The sequence below is a fragment of the Carcharhinus amblyrhynchos genome, chromosome X, assembly GCF_965287045.1.
Source record: "Carcharhinus amblyrhynchos chromosome X, sCarAmb.v2.hapA, whole genome shotgun sequence".
Lineage (NCBI taxonomy): Eukaryota > Metazoa > Chordata > Chondrichthyes > Carcharhiniformes > Carcharhinidae > Carcharhinus > Carcharhinus amblyrhynchos.
In genome coordinates, this window is record NC_137359.1 from 7,750,032 (window position 1) to 7,770,832 (window position 20,801).

The 20,801-nt window shown below is 45.8% G+C and overlaps 1 protein-coding gene across 4 annotated transcripts in view; it reads left to right on the forward strand.

Annotated features, from left to right (window-relative positions):
- The window catches only part of LOC145362060 (vitamin D3 receptor-like), a 138,527-nt gene that overhangs the window by 38,064 nt on the left and 79,662 nt on the right, over positions 1-20,801 (forward strand). For all 4 annotated transcript variants that reach the window (XM_080218114.1, XM_080218113.1, XM_080218115.1 and 1 more), the window contains one exon: positions 19,949-20,117. In XM_080218114.1, the coding sequence (XP_080074240.1) occupies positions 19,966-20,117 (152 nt within the window). In that variant the 5' untranslated portion in view covers positions 19,949-19,965. The remainder of the gene's footprint in view (positions 1-19,948; positions 20,118-20,801) is intronic.

Sequence of the window (20,801 nt, forward strand, 5' to 3'; positions counted from 1 at the left end):
ATTGCAACAACACAACCCTGTTTCTGTACTTGAAACCTCTTGCAATGAAGACCAACATGCGAGAGGTACCAGGTAAGGAGGGTAGATTTCCTTCCGTAAAGGATGTTTCACTCCAGTAGGGTTTAGAGTAGCTCCCCACTTTTGGGGAGTTAGTGCCTGAGCCTGCTGGAGTAATGGGGGTGAGGGGTTGGGTGGCTGGGGGGCTAGTGGGGGAGTTCGGGTGGCGCAGGGGCTTGGGTAGTGGGGGGGTGGTGCCCCTTGGGCATTGGCACTGCCAAGGGGCAGAGTGCTCATGCCCAGGGGCAGCTTGCCACTGTCCACCAGGCATCATAGTGTCAGGGGCCTAGGTGGTGAGCCTGGGGGGGAGCTGATGAGGGGTCAGGGCCTAGGGGTGATTAGTGGGGCTAGGGTTGGGGGTCCCGCTGCCACTCTGCATTGGAATCAATGGGGATAAGAGGAAAGCACGTGATTGGGGTGGACTGAAAGGGTGTGGCTATCTGCATTGCGGGGGCTTTGTGGGGGGGGTGGGGATTGACGCTGGAGATAGGGGCTGTGGTGGGGTTGAAGGGGTAGCACTGTGGGGGTCCCAGGCTGGCCAGCGATCGGGAGGCTGACGGTTTGCAGCCACTGTGCTTGCAGCTTTCAGCCTCCTGGGGGGGAACAGGTCCTGCCCCCAGAAATTAAATGAGATTCATGCTGGCGCCTCTGCGTTGCACGGAGTGTGGGATATTCATAGAATCATAGAACCCTACAGTGCAGAAAGAGGCCCTTCGGCCCATCGAGTCTGTACTGAACACAATCCCACCCAGGCCCTACCCCCATATCCCTACATATTATACCCACTAATCCCTCTAACCTACACATCCCTAGACACTAAAGGGCAATTTAGCATGGCCAATCAACCTGACCCACACATCTTTGGACTGCGGGAGGAAACCGGAGCACCCGGAGGAAACCCACGCGGACATGGGGAGAATGTGCAAACTCCACACAGACAGTGACCCGAGCCGGGAATCGAACCCAGGTCCCTGGAGCTGTGAAGCAGCAGTGCTAACCCACTGTGGTACCAATTCTAGTGTGAGCTCCCACTGGGGTAAAAAAAAATAGCATGAATTACTCCAGTTTTCACACAGATTCAACACTTAGAATTTTTTTGGTCGAATTCCGCTCCCTTTTTAAATATAAGATATAGCTGAATCCTTTGACAATTAGTAGCTTGATTCAGCTAATTATGAAAGGAAAATTGATTAAGGTTAGAATTGCAACTTGAATTATGTATGTAGTGGTGACCAGATGTTTTTTGTGGCGATTAATTTTCCTTGAGGTTTATAGACTGCCGCATATTCTTTCGTACTTAAAGTATGCTCTTGTCAGGTACTATGTAATGCACACTGCTGTACTCGAGTGGCAAGGCCTCACAGTGCTGCGCTTTATGATGCACTACAGTGTACTATTGGTTCAAAAACATGCATATGATTTAAATAAGGCAGCATTTCCTTGCCAATGTCAGAAGTAAAACATATGTATCCCTGTTTATCCCCAGAGTGTTCAAACCTTGAGAAATATGTACAGTTCTGCAGTTTCTCACACCTAATAGGCAGAAGGTTTGGAAATTCCTTGTCTGCCTGATGTGAATGAAAATATTCAACTTGTCACTGCCTGAAATAAATCCCTGAAGATTATTCTATTTCCAAATCACCACTTGAGAGTTTATCCTGCAGAGATACAGCTGCCTGTGGTTATTTCCACAGGTGAGAACTTAGTGACATGTCATTTGACTTCAACTTTATTGGATTAGTTTTAATATGGGCTATTTACCTAATGCATTGATAGTGTAATGTCACTTTTCTAGTTTGACATGCTTGTGTTTTTTCAGGTTTATGCACACATGTACTCTCCCCAAGTGACTGCTTAAGAGTTTATCAAAAACGGTTTTTTGCCACAGCCTTTCTTTCTGAGTTGGGGAGAGAGAAAACCTGTACTCCTTCATGTAAATGACACATTAATAACTCTTAACACTATTCATGATTGCATAATGGGTTTTGTGAACAAATAAATTTTCCTGAACACTTGTCATGATGACTGTGCATCCCCCCTGCTAACAAATATTCTTATAAACAAGCCTCCTCCTCTCCTATCCCCATATGGTTGGCTAGCATGTGACCTTGAATTAGTTTGCATGTTGCACAGGCTTCATGTGGCCCTTTTGGATTGGCTCAGAAAGGCATCAAGCAGCTGGGTCCCTATTTCAGCAACTAGCCAATCTAGAACATAAGAACATAAGAAATAGGAGCAGGAGTAGGCCAACTAGCATCTTTTAAGATGTCCTATATGTGTGCAGTTGCAATACTTGAGGTATTGTGCGTCGACACAAAACTGGAGACATATAAAGACTTCATTTATTGCCAATTCAAGATCTTGATTAGTTTAATTTCATATTTTGTTTTTGTATCTCATTAATATGAATTTTGGTTGTTTTAATGGAGAGCCAGATTTCCCAATATGATCCAGGTCCTTGCATTCTGAAATTACTCTGCTTCATACTGCAGACTGAATTTGGTGCAATTCTTCAAGTGCGTATGTGGAATTCAAACATAGCAAACATGTTTGAAACCGTGCAAGGTGATCATACAGATAGCAGGCAATATCTGTGACTACACCCTACCTGTGTGCAACGTAATGTCGGGGAAAGTTCCATGCAGTCCTGTAGTATTTATCCCATGGTGCTGGACTGTGTGACTGAATTCGACAGTCACAATAAAATGGTTGACTCCATAATTAACTGGGGGGAGAGTCGAGCTCAATGAGGCAAGCGCAGAGCTGGGCTGGTTAGACTGGCATGAAAGACTAACTGAACAATGGGCTACCTTCAACAAAACATAAATGGTTCGGGCACAATCAAAGTGTATTCCATAAGAAGATAAGGCAGTAAATTCCAGAGGTTCCTGGATGTAAAAGGAGATAAGATAACAAAGAAAAAGTGTGCTTATGATGGGTGCCAGGTAGAAAAGACAGTTGAGAACCAAGAGGAATAAAAGTTTTGGAGGAAGGATGAAAAAGCATGTTAATGAAGTGAAGAAGGATCAAGAAAAGAGGCTGATAGCCAACACCAAGGGGAATCCCAAAGTCATCTTTAGGCATATAAATAGTAAAAGGGTGACTAAAAGGAGGAGTAGGGCCAATTAAGCACCTAAAAGGAGATTTACACATGGAGGTAGGGGGCATGGCTGAGGTATTAAATGAATAATGTGCATCTGTCTTTACCAAGGAGATAGGTGCCACTCTGGCTATGATGACACAAGAACGGCTCAATACTGATCAGGAGGAAGTGCTGAATAGAATGTCAGTGCAAAAAGATTGACAAGGCATCAGGACTGAATGAAATTTGATTTGATTTATTATTGTCACGTATTAACATACAGTGAAAAGTATTGTTTCTTGTGTGCTATACAAAGCATACCGTTCATAGCGAAGGAAAGGAGAGAGTGCAGAATGTAGTGTTACAGTCGTAGCTGGGGTGCAGAGAAAGGTCAACTTACTGTGAGGTAGGTCCATTCAAAAGTCTGACAGCAGCAGGGAAGAAGCTGTTCTTGAGTCAGTTGGTTCGTGACCTCAGACTTTTGTATCTTTTTTCCGACGGAAGAAGGTGGAAGAGAATGTCCGGGGTGAGTGGGATCCTTAATTATGCCGAGGTAGCAGGAAGTGTAGACACAGTCAATGGATGGGAGGCTGGTTTGCATGGTAGAATGGGCTACAGTCACAACCTTTTGTAGTACCTTGTGGTCTTGGGCAAAGCAGGAGCCCATACCAAGCTGTGATACGACCAGAAAGAATGCTTTCTATGGTGCATCTGTAAAAGTTGATGAGAGTCGTAGTGATCATGCCAAATTTCCCTAGTCTTCTGAGAAAGTAGAGGTATTGGTGGGGCTTTCTTAACTATAGTGTCAGCATGGGGGCACCAGGTTGTTGGTGATCTGGACACCTAAAAACTTGAAGCCCTCGACCCTTTCTACTTCGTCCCCATTGACGTAGATAGGGGCATGTTCTCCTTTACACTTCCTAAAGTCGATGACAGTCTCCTTCATTTTGTTGACATTGAGGGAGAGATTATTGTTGCTGCAACAGTTCAGATTCGCTATCTCATTCCTGTACTCTGTCTCATCACTGTTTGAGATCCGACCCACTATGGTGGTGTCATCAATAAACTTGAAAATCGAATTGGAGGGGAATTTGGCCACATGTCCAAGGATGTTGAAGGAAGTGAGGGTGGAAATTTCAAGGCCACTGGCCATGATCTTTCAGTCTCCCCAGGACTTGAGGGAGGTGCCAGAGGACTGGAGAATTGTAAATGTTATGCCCTTGTTCAAAAAAAGTTGTAAGGATCATAGAATCCCTACAGTGCAGAAGGAGACCATTTGGCTCATTGAGTCATCAACTACTCTCCAATAGGGCATCTTACCCAGCACCCCCCTGCCCCCCATCCTATCCCTGTAACCTCACATTTACCCTGCTAATCCCCCCCTACACATCTTTGGACACTAAGGGGCAACTTAACATGGCCAATTCACCTAACCTACATATCTTTGGACCTGAGAGGAAACCAGGACACCTGAGGAAACCCATTCACACACAGGGAGAATATGCAAACTCCACGCAGATAGTCACCCAAGGCCAGAATCGAATCTGGGTCCCTGGCGCTGTGAGGATAAGTCCAGTAATTTCAGAACTGTCAGTTTCACTTGAGGTGGGCAAGCTTCCGTAAAGAATTGTTTGGGATAGAATTAGTAGTCACATGAAAAAATGTGGTTTGATTAGAAAGATCCAGTATGGATTTCTGAAGGGGAAGTCCTGTTTTACTTGCTGAGGGTTAATGAGGAGGTAATGGAAAGGGTGGATGAGAATAATGCTGTTGATGTGGTGTATTTGGACTTCCTAAAAGCATTCAATACAGTGCCACACAACAGATTTGAGGAAGATTATAGCTCATAGAATAAAAGGATCAGTAACAATATGGATACAAATTTGGATAAATAATAGAAAGCAGAGAGTACCAGTTAATGGATAATATTCAGGCTGGAGAAAGGAAGAGAATCACCCTGAGGAACAGCAGGTCCCCTGGAAGACCCACATTCTGACGAGGGACCAAATTCATGGAGGCGTTTGGCAGGACCAAGGGTCTCTAGAAGGTACCAAAAGAGAAAATGCTGGAAAATCTCAGTCGGTATGGCAGCATCTGTGTGAACATCTGCCAGAGCTGCTGAGATTTTCCAGCATTTCCTCTCTTGGTTTCAGATTCCAGCATCCACAGTAATTTCCTGTTATCGATAAAAGACACCTCTAATACATGGAGATAAGTGAAAGAGTGCTGCAGATGACTTGGCTTGTCTCGGGATGTCTAGATCATATCTGCTACATTCTCCGTGAGGATCTCACTTTGCATGGGATGAGAGACCATCTACTGCCAATAGTGCTTCATTCCAGCTCGCTGCCAGGGACCTCTGTGGAATCTCAATTGCCAGGAAGTGACTGATGCCCTTTTCTATAAAGCTCACCACTGTGCAGTTACCACAGATGAAGCAAGCCAAGTTGCCAGAGCTGTGGGACTCGCAGCGATCTCTGGCTTCCCACAAGTGCAGGGTCCCATTGTCTGCATACATGTGACTTTAAAAACTCCATGGCAGCAGCCAGTGAAATTTGTCGTTGTTAAACATGAAGCTGACCTGTGATCACCAAAAGCAGATAATTGATGTTTGTGTAAGGTACCCTGGGAGCTAAAGTCACTCTTGGATCTTGAGTCTTTGGCAGGTGTCACAGGTCTTTGAGGGGCCTCAGTGTACTCTATTCACTCCATGATGATAAGGGGTACCTCCAAAAGACTTGGCGAATGACACCTGTTCATCATCCACACAGTGCATCTGAGGAGTGACGCAATGTGGAATATTCTGCAACAAGCCCCTTAATAGAGCAAACCATTGGCATGTTGATGGTAAGTTTCAGATTTTTGGACCGATCAGGCAGGGTGCTCCACAGAGGGTGTCCTACGTCATCATTGTTTGCTGCGCCCAACACAACCCAGTGCTTCAAATGTGGGGGTGAGTTGTCACATGGAGATATGGAGGTGCACATCTCCTTGGATGAGGATTGAATAGAACAGGCTGATATTGAAGAGGGCAAGCATTCTGACACGCAAGGGGAAGTGGCCAAGGTTCCAGGTCAAATTAGTGGACCTTTTGCTGCTGTTCTGAGGACAGAGGATCTCCCACTTGTCCTGTATGGCCTGGAGGAATCGCTGAAGGCAAGCCTCATTTGTTTCTTTTTGAAGCTATTGCCTCACTGGCCAAAACACCTGTTCTGCAGTGAGTGAATGTGTGTTTGGGTGCCATTTATAAAAAAAAAAGGCATCAGGACCTTTGAACCCCATGAGGCGATGGGGGGCTGGGTAGACAAATAACTGCCCACCTCACCATGAAATTCGACAGGCTCCTCACTGATACATGAATAATTACACAACGCTTCTCACCTGCCACTGCACTTAGTCTCCAGAGTGGAAAATCCCGCTTTTTCATAAACAAAATATTTTGCCTTTCTTTCCTGTCGCTGTATTAGTTTAAATCCTATCCCACAGTTCGAGTTGCAGTGCTGTTACTCCAAGTCTGTTGTGGTTTGTCGGTATCGCTCGTTCCTGTCCAAAAACTGATCCAAATGCCCAAGGAATCTGAAATCTTTTTCTCTGCTGTGTCATGAGCAATGCATCCACCTCCTTTAACCTGGTAGCTGCTGTGGGTAACATTAGGAGTACACCACCAATAACTTCTATTGTGTGTCTTTCACAAAAAATGTGCTAAATGTGCTTCGCAGGAATAATGTCAAATTTTATTTGAGAACAGGTCACTTAAGGAGATGTGAGAATAGTTGACCAAATGCATGGTCAGAAGTAGGTTTTAAGGGTCAAGTCACTTCAAGAAAGAGAGAGAGTGATGGAGAGGTTTAGGGATGAAATTCCAGAACCTAGACAGATAACTGCATGACCACCACTGGTGGAGTTGATGAAAATTGGAATGTGCAAGTGGCCAGAATTGGAGCTGCAGCGTGACTTCAGAGGGTTGTGGGGCTGGGATATAGAGGTAGGGAGGGATGAAGCTATGGAAGGAGTTGAACAATAGGTCCTTTGAAAAGTAGGCCATGGCATGAATCAGTTCCGGTCTCCAAGACTGCCTGGATCCACTACAATTCACCTACTGCCACAACAGGTCCATCTCCAGGTGTTCCAGGGTTGAGTGCAGAGCGAGGGGGATAGCAGACGGCATACGCTCAACCTGGAACACCTGGATAACAAAGACACCATTGTCATACTCTTATATTGACTGCAGCTCAGCCTTCAATACCATTATTCCTACAAAACGCATCTCCAAATTCCGTGGCCTGGGGATCTGCTCTTCCCTCTGTGGCTGGATCCTAGACTCCCTAACCCATAGACTGCAATCAGTAAGGATAGGCAATGACATCCTCTTCACGATTATCCTCAACTCTAGTGCCCCACAAGTCCATGTTCTCCGCCCCCTACTATACTCCTTATACACCAATGACTGTGTGGCCTAATTCCCCTCCAACTACATTTTCAGGTTTGCTGATGGCACCAATGTAGTGGGTCAGATCTCGAACAATGATGCGACAGAGAACGGGAAAGAAAGAATCTTGTGAACTGGTGCATTGACAGTAATCTCTCTCTCAATGTCAACAAAACAAAGGAGATAGTGATTGACTTCAGGAAACAGAATGGAGGGCATGCCCCTGTCTATATCATAAGAAGTCTCACAACACTAGGTTAAAATCCAACAGGTTAATTGGTAGCAAACACCACAAGCTTTCGGGGCTCTTCCCCTTCGTCAGGTGAGTGGGGAAACCAGCCTCCATCCACTGACTCCATCTACACTTCCGCTGTCTCGGAAAAGCAGCCAGCATAATCAAGGACCCCGTGCACCCCGGACATACTCTTCCATCAACTTTTTCCATCACAGAAAAGATATAAAAGTCTGACAACACATACCAACGGACTCGAGACAGCTCTTTCCCTGCTGCCATCAGACTCTTTCCCTGCTGCCATCAGACTCTTGAGTGGACCTATTTGATCTTTCACTGCACCCTAGCTATGACTGTAACACTGCATTCTGTACTTTCCTTCTCTATGTATGGTATACTTTGTCTGCACAAGAAACAATACTTTTCACACCAGATGTCAATGTAGGTGGATGAGCACAAGACTGATGGGCTGGCAGGACTTGGTCTGAGTTAGGGTAATGGGCAGCAGAGTTTTGGATGAGTGTTTGGCCAGGAGAATGTGGAGTAGTCATGGCAAATGGTAAGACTGCTGCCTTTTTGAAATCCTGTTTCTTGATCTATTTCCTAGCAGCCCCTCTGCAGGATTTGAGTTCCTTCTGTATGTCACTGAATTCAATATGAACAACCTCTGGCTGGTGTCTTTTCCAAGATTTTCAGGATGGGGTTCATTATGTCTGAGTGCCAACGTACCCCTGCTCCATGTTGCTGCTTGTGATTTCTTCCTGCTGAGTTGATGCTCTGGCAGATGATCACCCATCCCCTTTTCTCCTTATCTCTGTCCAGTTCTGGGTGATCACCTCCTACAATATGTGTTCTGGGAAGCCTCCCTCCTTCCCCGTACGGTGCAGAGTGTCTCCAATTATTTCTCAAGCTCACTAACATTGCGAGTCAAGTGAGACCATCTGGAACCATTTCCTCTACACCTGTGGTTGTGCTGGACACTTGCCGGAAAGCCTCTATGCTGTTAAAACTTTGCACCACCACTGCCTTGCCATAATAAGTGGACTCGAAGGACTCAAGCTAATAGCTGAAAGTATTCAGCCAAGTACGTTTTTATATGATATCGGAGTATGAAAATATGTGCGCTGTGCCTCTCCGAAATGCTTGTGACTTTTCATTTGTGCTGAGATTGGACCATACTTCTGCAGTTCCATTTCAACTGAAGAATGGGGACTGCTTTAGTTAGCATAAGTAAGCATAGGTAATCTAGGGGGGTGCCGAGGTGTAGTGATATTGTCACTTGCCTAGTAAGCTAGAGACCCAGGATAATGTTCTGGGGACCCGGGTTCAAATCCCACCACAGCAGATGATGGAATTTGAATTTGATTTTAAAAAAATCTGGAATTAAGAATCTACTGATGACCATGAAACCATTGTTGGAAAAATCCATCTAGTTCACTAATGTCCTTTAGGGAAGGAAATCTGCCGTCCTTACCTGGTCTGGCCTTCATGTGACTCTGGAGCCACAGCAATGTAGTTGACTGTTAAATGTCCTCAGAGATGGGTAATAAACGCTGACCCAACCAGCAATGCCCACATCCCATGATTGAATTTAAAAAAATCTATCTTTGTTACGATCCATGTCGAGATGATTAAACGAAATAAGGTCAATCTTTAAAAATAGTGCTCAGCTTCCACCCAAATAGGTATTGCAATCCGGTGGTATTCATAGCCACAGGTAAATGTCAATATCCATGCAAAGAGCAGGTCTCCCACTCAAACTGACAGTTTCACAAACAGGCAGAAATTCTGATGATAACTTTTTTTCAAATGTAATCGACAAGGAGTAGTCTCTGCCGTGGCCTGAGTGCAATCAGTGTGCTGACCGAACCGAGGGCCCACTGCCTCTTTAAATAAATTACAACATGCATTGCAATGGGTCAAGCTGTAACACTTTCTCTTCCATCCAATTCATGGCATCAGGATAACATGGTACAAGAACCTCTATTTACAACCAATATATGTCTCTTCAAATCACTGTTATACTTAGTGAATCTGAATCCCCACTGTGTAATTTATTTCAGCATTGACTATATAGCTTTGTAGCATATTAATAAAATGGGCTTTCACCACATCTTTTGGGCAAGGTTTTCTGGTCCCATCTGTGGCAGGACCTGTTGCAAGTGAGATTCGAAGATTTGTGATCCAGCCACAACCCCATTTACTTTCAATGGCACCACAAAATCCCAGCCATGAATGAGAAGATTTTGGCCATTGTAACCAAACTTGATGTCGATACACAGGTTCTTCCATCTATTTATTTTCAGCCGTCCCGTTCCCTCAGCTACCACTTCCAAAATTTCTGAAGTCAGGAGTTTGTGTTCAATGATTGAGCTGGTATTTTTGGTTAGAACCCTTGTGCAGATTTTTAGTTCTGCGTTTGAATAGGAGTATTTTTTTCAATTAAGTTATTAAAATCTTTGCATTTTACGAAATAGCAGTCTTGCTTTCAACACACTTACAATACTTTCTGTTTTAACAAGTTGTCATGGAGTTAAAGATTCAGCTCTGAGTTGTTGTTCTGGAGCGATCTATTTTGGCCCTGTACGTTCAATTGTTTATTCACCTCAAGAAGGGTACAGGGAACTGAAAATCACTTTGCATGATTGTGGAAGAAAATGCTGTTTATTGACGTGCCTGATCTCCAGGGAAGCAGCTGTGCGTGTGCTACACTGTCCCATCCACAAGGAGTGGGAGAAATCAGCCATGGGTTGTACTCTTTACCAATGTCGAATGATCAAGGGGTGGCATGGTGGCACTGCTGCCCCACAGCACCAGGGACCCAGGTTCAATTCTAGGCTTGGGTCACTGTCTGTGTGGAGTCTGCACATTCTCTCCGTGTCTGCATGGGTTTCCTCCCACAGTCCAAAGAAGTGCGGGTTAGGTGCATTGACTCGAACGGGTGACTAGAGGAATTTCACAGTAACTTCATGACTAATAAAATAAACTTTAACTTTAATTAATGATGTGTGTATGTATTGGGCATGGGTACGGTATTTTTGTCTCGGTCTGTTGTCATTCACCTCAGTACAGAATCAAAGAATCCTTACACTACAGGAGGCGGCCATTTGGCCCATCGAGTCTGTACGGACCACAATCCCACTCAGGCCCTATTCCCATAACCACACACATTTACCCTCTAATCCCTCTGACACTAAGGGCAATTTAGCACAGCCAGTCAACCTAATCTGCACATCTTTGAACTGTGGGAAGACCACGTGGAGGAAATCCATGCAGACACAGGGAGACTGAGTAGACTCCACATAGGCAGTGCCCCAAGCCAGGAATCGAACCCTGGTCCCTAGTGCTGTGAGGCAGCAGTGCTAACCACTGTGCCGCCCAGATGTGATAAAGATACAGATGTGAAGAATAGGTAGGTCGATGAAAGATTAGAATGTAACTCATCTGGAACTATACTACAGCAAAAAATTACTGCCCTTGGGCAGAAAATTCAATTGGGTGGGGGCCAAATTATAATGGAAAAACTACATATTATTGGAGCATGTGGTTGAACAATATTCTTTATGGAGAGCATGATGAGCTGAGAAAAGAGGCAGGCAGGGCCTGAAAATACCAGCGCCTGCCGTGTCTGCTTAGCAATGCCATTCCTGGCACCAGTAATATTCATCGGGGTGGGGAGGAGAGTATGACTGTGATCCCATCCACTGCCCAATTGAAGCCAATTCAAGTTGTTAAAGAGCGCATGATGAATTTGATAAAGGGAGAGATTGGAATTTTTATGGGGTGCAAGGGTTATATGTGCTGCCTGTTGCTGCCAGATGAAGAGAGGTGGGGAACCAGTTGTGGCCACCCCATGCACACGAGGGTCAGTGGGGCAGCGCGATTAGCCTCTGGAATGGAGGTGTCCTTAGCAGGAGGAGAGTGGACAGTCAGTGCTTGGACACTGAATGTGGTTGTCACACTCCTGGCATCGCAGGGCCAACAAAACAGGGGGTAAGGCTGCCAATCACAATAGGATGGCCACCTGTCTAACAGAAGCTGGCAGTGGAGGCACTTTCAAATTTTGGGACCAGTTGCAATGAGGGGCACTATGTGGGAACCCCAAGCAGCAGGGAGACATGGGAGAGGAAGGAGGGCAGGAAGAACATGGAGGCTAAACCTTCAACACAAAATCTAATGCACATGATCACTGAGTCTTGTGTCCTCGTTACCTCACACTCCAGAGCACTGGTTGCCATGACCTGCCAGTGATGTCAAAGTCACGGTAGCCTCAGACTTCTTTGCCTCTGACTTCTTCCAAAGATCAGCTACGGACCTTGGTGATATCTCACAAGCAGCTGCACACCCACTGTGTCTCGCAGGTCATCAGTTTCCTACTTGCCAGAATTGGACAGTACATTCAATTCCAGACAGACAGCAAGGGCAGTGAGTTTCACCTCCATCGCTGGATCTCCTCACAACCAGGGCAACACTGATTGTATCCATGTGACCATCAAGACATCCAACAACCTCACAATTGGATTCATCATCTGAAATTCGCTCAAAGTTCAGCTGGTGTGATCACAAGAGTTTCTTCCACGTGTGCGTGCACCCACTTTCCTGCCAGCTGCCATGATGTTTTCAGCTGCCAGCAGTCCAGGCTGCCTTAGTTCTTCACTCCCCAGAGTGTTTGGTCGGATCCCAGGGCAGCACGGTGGCACAGTGGTTAGCTTGCTGCCTCACACTGCCAGGGACCTGAGTTCAATTCTAGCCTTGGGTCACTGTTTGTGTGGAGTCTGCACATTCTCCCCATGTCTGTGTGGGTTTCTTCCGGGTGCTCTGGTTTCCTCGCATAGTCCAAACGTGCAGATTAGGTGGATTGGCCGTGCTATATTGTCCTTTAGTGTCCAAAGATGTGTAGGCTAGGCTGATTGGCCATGCTAAATTTGCCCCTTAGTATCAGGGGGATTGGCAAGGTAAATGTGTGGGGTTATGGGAATAGGGCCTGGATGGATTGTTGTTAGTGCAGACTTGATTGACCTCTTTCTGCACTGCAGGGATTCTATGATGGGGGATATCCCCCAAGAAATGGCTGCTGACCCCTCTGTGGGATTCCCAGGCAGAGGCACACAGACTATATAACAAATGCCATCAGCTCATTGAGCAGGCCACTGGGCTGCTGAAAATGTTATTCCAGTGCCTGGACCAGTTGGGCGGTGTCCTCTCATACCCTCCTGCAAACATCTCAGTCTTCGTGTTGATTCTCCATGAAACTAGGCGAAAAACTGCAGCAGGCGACGGTGCAGAGGGACCTCGGGGTCCTTGTGCATGAGTCGCAAAAACCCAGCTTGCAGGTGCAGCAGGTGGTCAGGAAGGCGAATGGGATGCTGATAGAGGTGGAAAGACTCTTCCCGCTCAAAAAAGACAATAGGACTAGGGGGCACAGCCTCAAGATAAAAGGGGGGCGGTTTAGAACGGAGTTGAGGAGGAACTTCTTCACTCAGAGGGTGGTGAATCTCTGGAATTCTCTGCCCGTTGAAGTGGTGGAGGCTGCCTCGCTAAATATTTTTAAGACGCGGGTTGATGGGTTTTTGATAGGAGAGGGGATTAAGGGTTATGGGGAGAGGGCGGGAAAGTGGAACTGAGCAGCGACAGATCAGCCATGATCTTATTGAATGGCGGGGCAGGCTCGAAGGGCTGGATGGCCTACTCCTGCTCCTATTTCTTATGTTCTTATGTTCAAAGAGATGTTTATCTTGAAGGCAGTGAGACCCTGGCAGGAGACACCTCAGTGGGCACAGGAGGTACAAGAGGTTGTGGAGGTGCAGGGAGCTGATGCTGAATAGAGAGGTGCAATGAAGAGGTGACCAGGCGCAGCTCGGGGTGCAAAGTCCTCCTGAGGATGGCATAAATGTCCGTGATCTCCTGTTTCAGGAACGTTTCCGCTGAATTGGAAATGTTCACTCGAGTGGCATGAGGTGAAGGGAAATCTGAGATTCCCATGCTAACACATGGATGAACCATTGAATCGTTTGCTGCCAATGAAGGAAGCACATCTTCCCAGAGGCCTTTCCCTCACTGAGGAGGATCCCATTATGTCTTCCATCACCTGCCACTTTTCCCATCATAGCAGCAATAAAAGAAAAGTACCAGGTGCCTGTGTCATCATCCATACAGTGCAGAGGAAAACAGCAGAGACATTAAAAACACACCTCAGTGAACTTCTCAGTGCCTTGCTGACATGGTGGCCTCTGCTCTTAACAACTCGTATGCGGTGCTCCCACTTTGGCCTCGGAGGAGGTGGGACAACCTGCTCACTTGTCTCAACCTGTGACAGAGGTACATGTGGTGCCCGTAGGGGCATCCCCAGAGGCTGCAGCATTGCACAGGTAGCTTCCATCACTGGGCCTTGGGGCACAGATGTCCCCTCAGTCAGAGGGGCCAAGGAGGCCACCTCTTCTGGGACCTCTTCAGCACTTGCCTGGCACTCCAGATGCCTTGAGGAGGACAGAAGCTGGGGTACAGCTGGCATCCCTTCCAAAAAGCTCCACATCATGGAGTGATCCATGCTAAACGATGTCTCATGCACACCTTGGATGTCAGTGTGCAATTGCTGTAGGTACCATTGAGTGCTGTCATGTGGCTTTACATGAGGTAACCAGGAATAGGAACATGGCCTTTATTTCAAAGGGACTGGAGTATAAAATAGGGAAGCCTTGCTAAAACTACAGAGAGCATTATTTAGACTACACTTGGAATACTGTCAACAGTTTTGGTCCCCTTACCTAAGGAAAGATGCACTGTCATTGGAGTAGTCCAGAAAAGGTTCACTCAGTCGATCCTGGGTATGGAGGCATTTTCTTATGAGGAAAGGTTGAGTGTGTTGGGTCTGTACTTATCGGAGTTCAGAAGAATGAGGGGTGACCTTACTGAGACGTACAGGATTCTCAGGGGGCTTGACTGGGTAGATGCTGAGTGGTTGTTTCCCCTTGTGGGAGAGTCTAGGATCAGAAGGCACAATGTCAGAGTAAAGGGTCACCCATTGAAGACAGAGATGAGGAGGAATTTCTTCTCTAAGGGGAGTGAATCTGGAATTCTTTACCGCAGAGAGCTTGTAGGTGCTGGGTCATTCAGTACATTTAAGGCTGAGGTGGACAGATTTTTAACCAGTAAAGCAATTGACGTTTTTTCAAAGTTCAAGTGCATTTTATTACCATTTTGTTACAGTCTGATTTGATTAGATTTCATTTATTGTTGTCACATGTATTGGGATACAGTGAAAAGTATTGTTTCTTGCACGCTACACAGACAAAGCATACCGTTCATAGAGTACATAGGGGAGAAGGAAAGGAGAGGGTGCAGAATGTAGTGTTATGGTCACAGCTAGGGTGTAGAGAAAGATCAGATTAATATTTGATAGGACCATTCAAAACACAAATGGCAGCAGGGAAGAAGATGTTCTTGAGTTGGTTGATACATGACCTAAGACTCTTGTATCTTTTTCCATGAACAAGAAGTCTTCCGATAATGAGGGGGCTCTTCTAGCTGTTGTATTGGTCATGTTCTTGATTTACTGCCAGCCTTTGAGTGTATTCATTACGTTTTGTAGGGACAGTCGACAAGATCCTCGCAGCTGCTTCAACTCGTGTGTTCCACAACTTATCCACAGGCACGTCTAGCTTGGGAATAACTGGTAGCTTCACCCACTGATCCACAGCAACTAGTACTTTGGTTGCTATCTCACAACTATGCTCCCCATTTCCCACTAAGTCTTGGTCATAAACAGTGTACAAAGTCCCTCCAATTATCCCAACCTTTGTAAAGAACCTGTCGGTTGCGAGGAAAGTGGCCTCCATGAGCAAAATTGCTGCTCCCGCTGAATCATAGAATCCCCACAGTGCAGGAGGAAGGCACTTGGCCCATTGAGTCTGCACCGACTCTTCAAAAGAGCATCTTACCCAGGCTCACTGACTTCCCCCCTACTATCCCTGTAACCCTGTGCATTTAGCATGGCCAGTCCATCTAACCTGCACATCTTTGGACTGTGGAAAGAAACTGGAGCACCTGGAGGAAACCCACGCGAACATGGGGAGAACATGCAAACTCCACATAGACAGTGAGCCAAGCCGGGAATCGAGCCCGGATCTTTGACGCTTTGAGGCAGCAGTGCTTATGACGATAAGGTGGGGAAGTGGAGTTGAGGATGTCGTAATCATGATCTCATTGAATGGTGGAGCAGACTCGATGTGCCAGATGGCAGCCTTCTGCTCCTATATCTTATGGTCTTATGATGTTGTCCGCTCTCAGTGGAAGAGTTTATGTGCTCAAAGCTCTGAGTCATTGTGGATGGACCCTGCCATTATCAGCCCATGACCTGCACTGCCTCAGGGAACATGTGGGAACACAGCTCCTGCTGCTACTCTAGTTAGAGTCTCCTTTGCAGTAACTCCTTGAGGCCCTGAACCTACATCCAGCTCAGTAGGACTGTGTCTGCCTCCATTCTCTGAGGAGGACTAAGCACAGCTGCCTCTGCCTTTGGCACCCCCTCCTGCACGTTGCCCTGTGCTGTTATATCTATGCACACACAAGGGCCCACTGAGGTGAATGTATCTCTGCGGGTGAGCTGACTTTTTCAGCTATTCTGGGCCCATAGAGGGATGGAGAGAGGCTACCATAGATTGGATTACTGCTCCTGTGGGAGACACAGAATGATGAGAGCTAGTTTAGGAGAGTAGAAACTGCTGCGATGCAGTGAGACTTCCCAGGGATACCTATTAGATGGGAGGATGTGCGCTGCACCCCCTTTGTGACTTCTTTGCCCCATGTAATCACCAGGTTCATCCGTTTCACCTCCCCTTCCACTACTCTCGTCTATCTCCATCGCTGTCTGCTCCATTTGGGATAATGATGTATGTGAAGAACATTGTTCCTCTTTAGTCTGAGCCCTTTGCTGGACACTGTGCGCCCATTTCTCCTGCAAGGACAAAAGGGAGCAAGGTGAAGCATTGTTGTTCTCTTTGGGGAACATTATCGGCCCCTGTTCATTAGGAACTGCATGTCTCAGTGATGACAGGTCATCAACATCACTCCAGCTGTGAGGAGTCAGTAAGTGCCCTGGACACACTCCTTTCATGTTCGGTATGTACCTGAGATTACTCAGGTGGTGTGCCTGCTGAAGGGTGCAAACCCTGACACCTCTCTGGAGGGTAGGGGTTGCACTAATACCATGCCAGAATCTCTGAGGTTGTTGAACCTTTTAAGCTTAAATTCTACAGTCTTACTTCTGCCAATAACAGAGCCAGCTATATGAATTCAGGCATTTACAGTTTCAGCTGAGGACCTCCATCCTCTCCCTTACAGGTGTCCAACATTGCACTGAGATGGACATTGATGAAGTGAGTAGACACACTGCCCTGGGTAGCAGACATCCAGCTCCCCTATGCCATCTCGTTTACCTCTGGTGCTGTAAAGGCTTTTGCATAAACCTCAGTTATCTCCCTTAGGACAACCAGCAGCCTATGGGGAATCAAAATCAGTCCCACACTTAGAATCATACAATCTTACAGTACAGAAGAAGGCCATTTGGCCCATCGAACCTGCTCCGACCACAATCCCACCCAGACCCTATCCCCACACACTTACCCCAGCTAATCCCCCGACACAAAGGGGCAATTTAGCATAGCTAGTATACCTAACGTACACATCTTTGCATGGGTTTCCTCCCACTGCCCAGACACAGGAGAATGTGCAGACTCTGCACAGTGAGCCAAGCTGGGAATTGAACCTGGGTCCCTGGCGCTGTGAGGCAGCAGTGTGAACCACTGTGCCGCCCCACCACTATGCCGCCCAACTCTGTTCCTGCACCCCACTGGCTCCAATTGGACAGGAATTCTGTCTCCATAGTATTAAGAGCTCACCCCTGTGCAAGTTTCCCACCAGAGATGAGTTCCTGACCCCAAAATGAACCTGACCCTTGTTTCCTGCCTCTCTGGGGAAAATTCAGCCCCAGATGTCGACAGAAGGAAAGTCATAAATATATGCAAGACAGAGATCGCTTGCTTCAGGCTTTTCCCGTCCATCTGTATAAGTCATTTGGACTTTGCCCTCCTGAGTTATTCATGCTGTGAAAGTTAGATCATTAGCACTACACGATATGATGTACTTTTCACATTAGTTTTCATATTATATCCTTGATCTTCCAACGATCAATTACAACGGATGGAATTAAAAGATCCTATGTCTTGAGGATAATGTCGAGTCCTGTGGTGTTCATTAAAATGCTTGGACATGTTTATATACAGCAAGAAGTGAGTGTTTAACAACAACAGATCAGATGGTGACTAATTAGTGCAGCCAGCCATTTGGTACAAATAGCTTCTGAATAGAAAGCAAATGAACAATCAAGTCTTCAAATCTTCGCAATAAGCAGTAAGGATTGTAAGCACTTAGTAGCAATTATCCCAAGGATTATGTTGGACAGTCTGTGATAAGGAATATTGTAAAATGATTTGAGGGGAGAGAAAATGGAAGCTGTGTTATTGGGCAGAATACTCTCATCATTTGGGGCAGCACAGTGGTTAGCACTGCTGCCTCACAGCACCAGGGACCAGGGTTTGATGCTGGCCTCTACTGACTCTGTGCGGAGTTTACATTCTCTCTGTGTCTGTGTGGGTTTCCTCTGAGTCCTTTGGTTTCCTCCCATGGTTCAAAGATGTGTGGGTTAGGTAGATTGGCCGTGCTAAATTGCCCCTTAGTGCCAAGGAGATTAGCACAGTTTAAAAAAAAGGGGGAGGTTGGGATGTTACGGGGATGGGGCCTGGGTTGGATTGTTGTCACTGCAGTCTTAATAACCGAATGGCATCTTTCTGTATGTAGGACTTCTCTTCTATGACTATCAGCAAGGGATTAAAGCAGATTAAGAAACACAATGAATGGAAAGGCAAGAACCATACTTGACTTAAACCAGGATGAACCCTCATGATGTAATTAAGGAAAGGGTACTTGAAAGCAACAGCTGGAGCTTGGCAATCCAAGGATGGACGATGGTGGAGTTTTGAAAAATGATGGACTGGTGTAGTATTGGGGAAAATACAAATAGGATTAAAATAATTCAGACTCTGGAACATTTAAGCCCTGGAACTCGCTCCCCAAACCTGTCTGCCTCACTTTCCTCTTGACAGAACATTTGGTCACTTGTCCAATATCTGTTATGATTTGGTGTCAAGTTTTGTTTGATCGCACTTCTGTGAAGTACCAGTGGAGAGGGTTTCAGTGATTTCAGCTTCCTGGGAAGCTTCAGCAGCTTCATATCAAAGCTGTGTGCCTATGTTGGGGCTGAGTGCACAATACTAATATTGGCAGTACTACCAAAAGCTTTTCTCACTGTTTTAGTACTCAGGCTTGGTGTGACCCCAGAATTAGTGAGGGAGGGGAGGGAGGCGTGGGCAGAACCAAAATAAGGCAAAACAGCAGGATAGTAACCATCCTTAGTTTACTGTTCGAGGAACAAAGGAGTAAGCCTTTGGTACTGGACTATTGAAGTAAAACAAAACAGACTTTGGTACTGTATCGAAGTGTCACAATAAAACAAAACTGCATAATTGTCTTTACCACTCTATCAAAGTGTCAAAATGAAACAAAATAGCAGCATGTAATAGCCTCCAGTACTGTAATATTGAAGGGAAATGAAGAGCAAGGAATGGTTGGACAAGGAAAGGAAGAGTGGCAGAGAGGCAGCTCCAACTGGTGCTGATGAGATCGCACACATTCCATGGCCCCCTGCACACAATGATATTGAAATCAAAGGGAAAGTTTTGACATGGAGCGTTGTGAAAGCAAAAGAGTTCTGAACGAGACAGCCATTTGTATTGAAACACACTCATACTGTTCAGTTGGAGATTAGAAGCACAAACTACTATCAGATGAGTTGCAGGTGCAGGTGTGGCAATCGGGGTGGGAGGGACGGAACTCTGCAGGGGTCAGTCTGCTCTGGATTATCCTGTTAAAAGGAAGCAGCATGTTAGCAGCTACCAGCAGAGGACCCGATACAGCACCACACTATATTCTACAGGATAACCTACCTTGTAACTACATTTTATCTACAATTCACGTTTTGTAACTGTTAACGTCCATTCTTTTATTTAAAAAAGGCCTATTTTTCTTTCTGCAGTAACAAGAATTGTAGAGATGGAACAGATGGCAGTGAGTTCATCTGCATATCAGCCTGAAGATGATGACTTTGATAGAAATTGCCCACGGATCTGTGGGGTTTGTGGGGACAAAGCGACAGGTTTCCATTTCAATGCCATGACATGTGAAGGCTGTAAAGGCTTCTTCAGGTAAGATACTTTGTTAACGACTAAATGGGAGCCATCCATTGTCAAAAAGAGCTTTCTGAATTCAGTCTATCAAAATGATGGTTTGAAACAATGTTGGATTGCTGGATTTAACCAAAATATGATTCTGGATCTGTGAATTCCAGAGTGCCAAGGGGGTTGATGACCACTGGGACAATTCCAATTTGGAAATCTCAGTGGTCATGAAAAAGTACATTACAAAAATGAAAGCCTAATTTCAGAATATGATTTTGTCAACGTGTTCCCTACTCCCTCCTCAATCAGGATTCAGCTTGGTTTTGGATAGCTGAGCTGGCATTTCCTGTATCAGATCAAAAATTCTATAGAGATCAGCAAGTGGCATTCACATTAGATTATGTTGCACTTTGGTTACTTAACTTAACAAGAGAGGAGCTCTTTTTATGTGTTGAAGCTTGCATTGGAATTAACCAGTCAATCAGGAAGCTAGATTGTTACAAGTTTGCTATAGAAAGCTGGTAATGTTGGGCAATGGAATGTATACTGCCACTGAGCAGTGTATTGGTAAAGACGCTAACAAACAGTTTTTTACAGAATTCTTCAGAATATATGCGGTTGGCAAAATAAATAGCCTGGGCCTCTGGCTAGTTTCCTGATTCTTTCAGAAAACAATTATTGTCTTCACAGTGAAATGTCACGAAAATATAT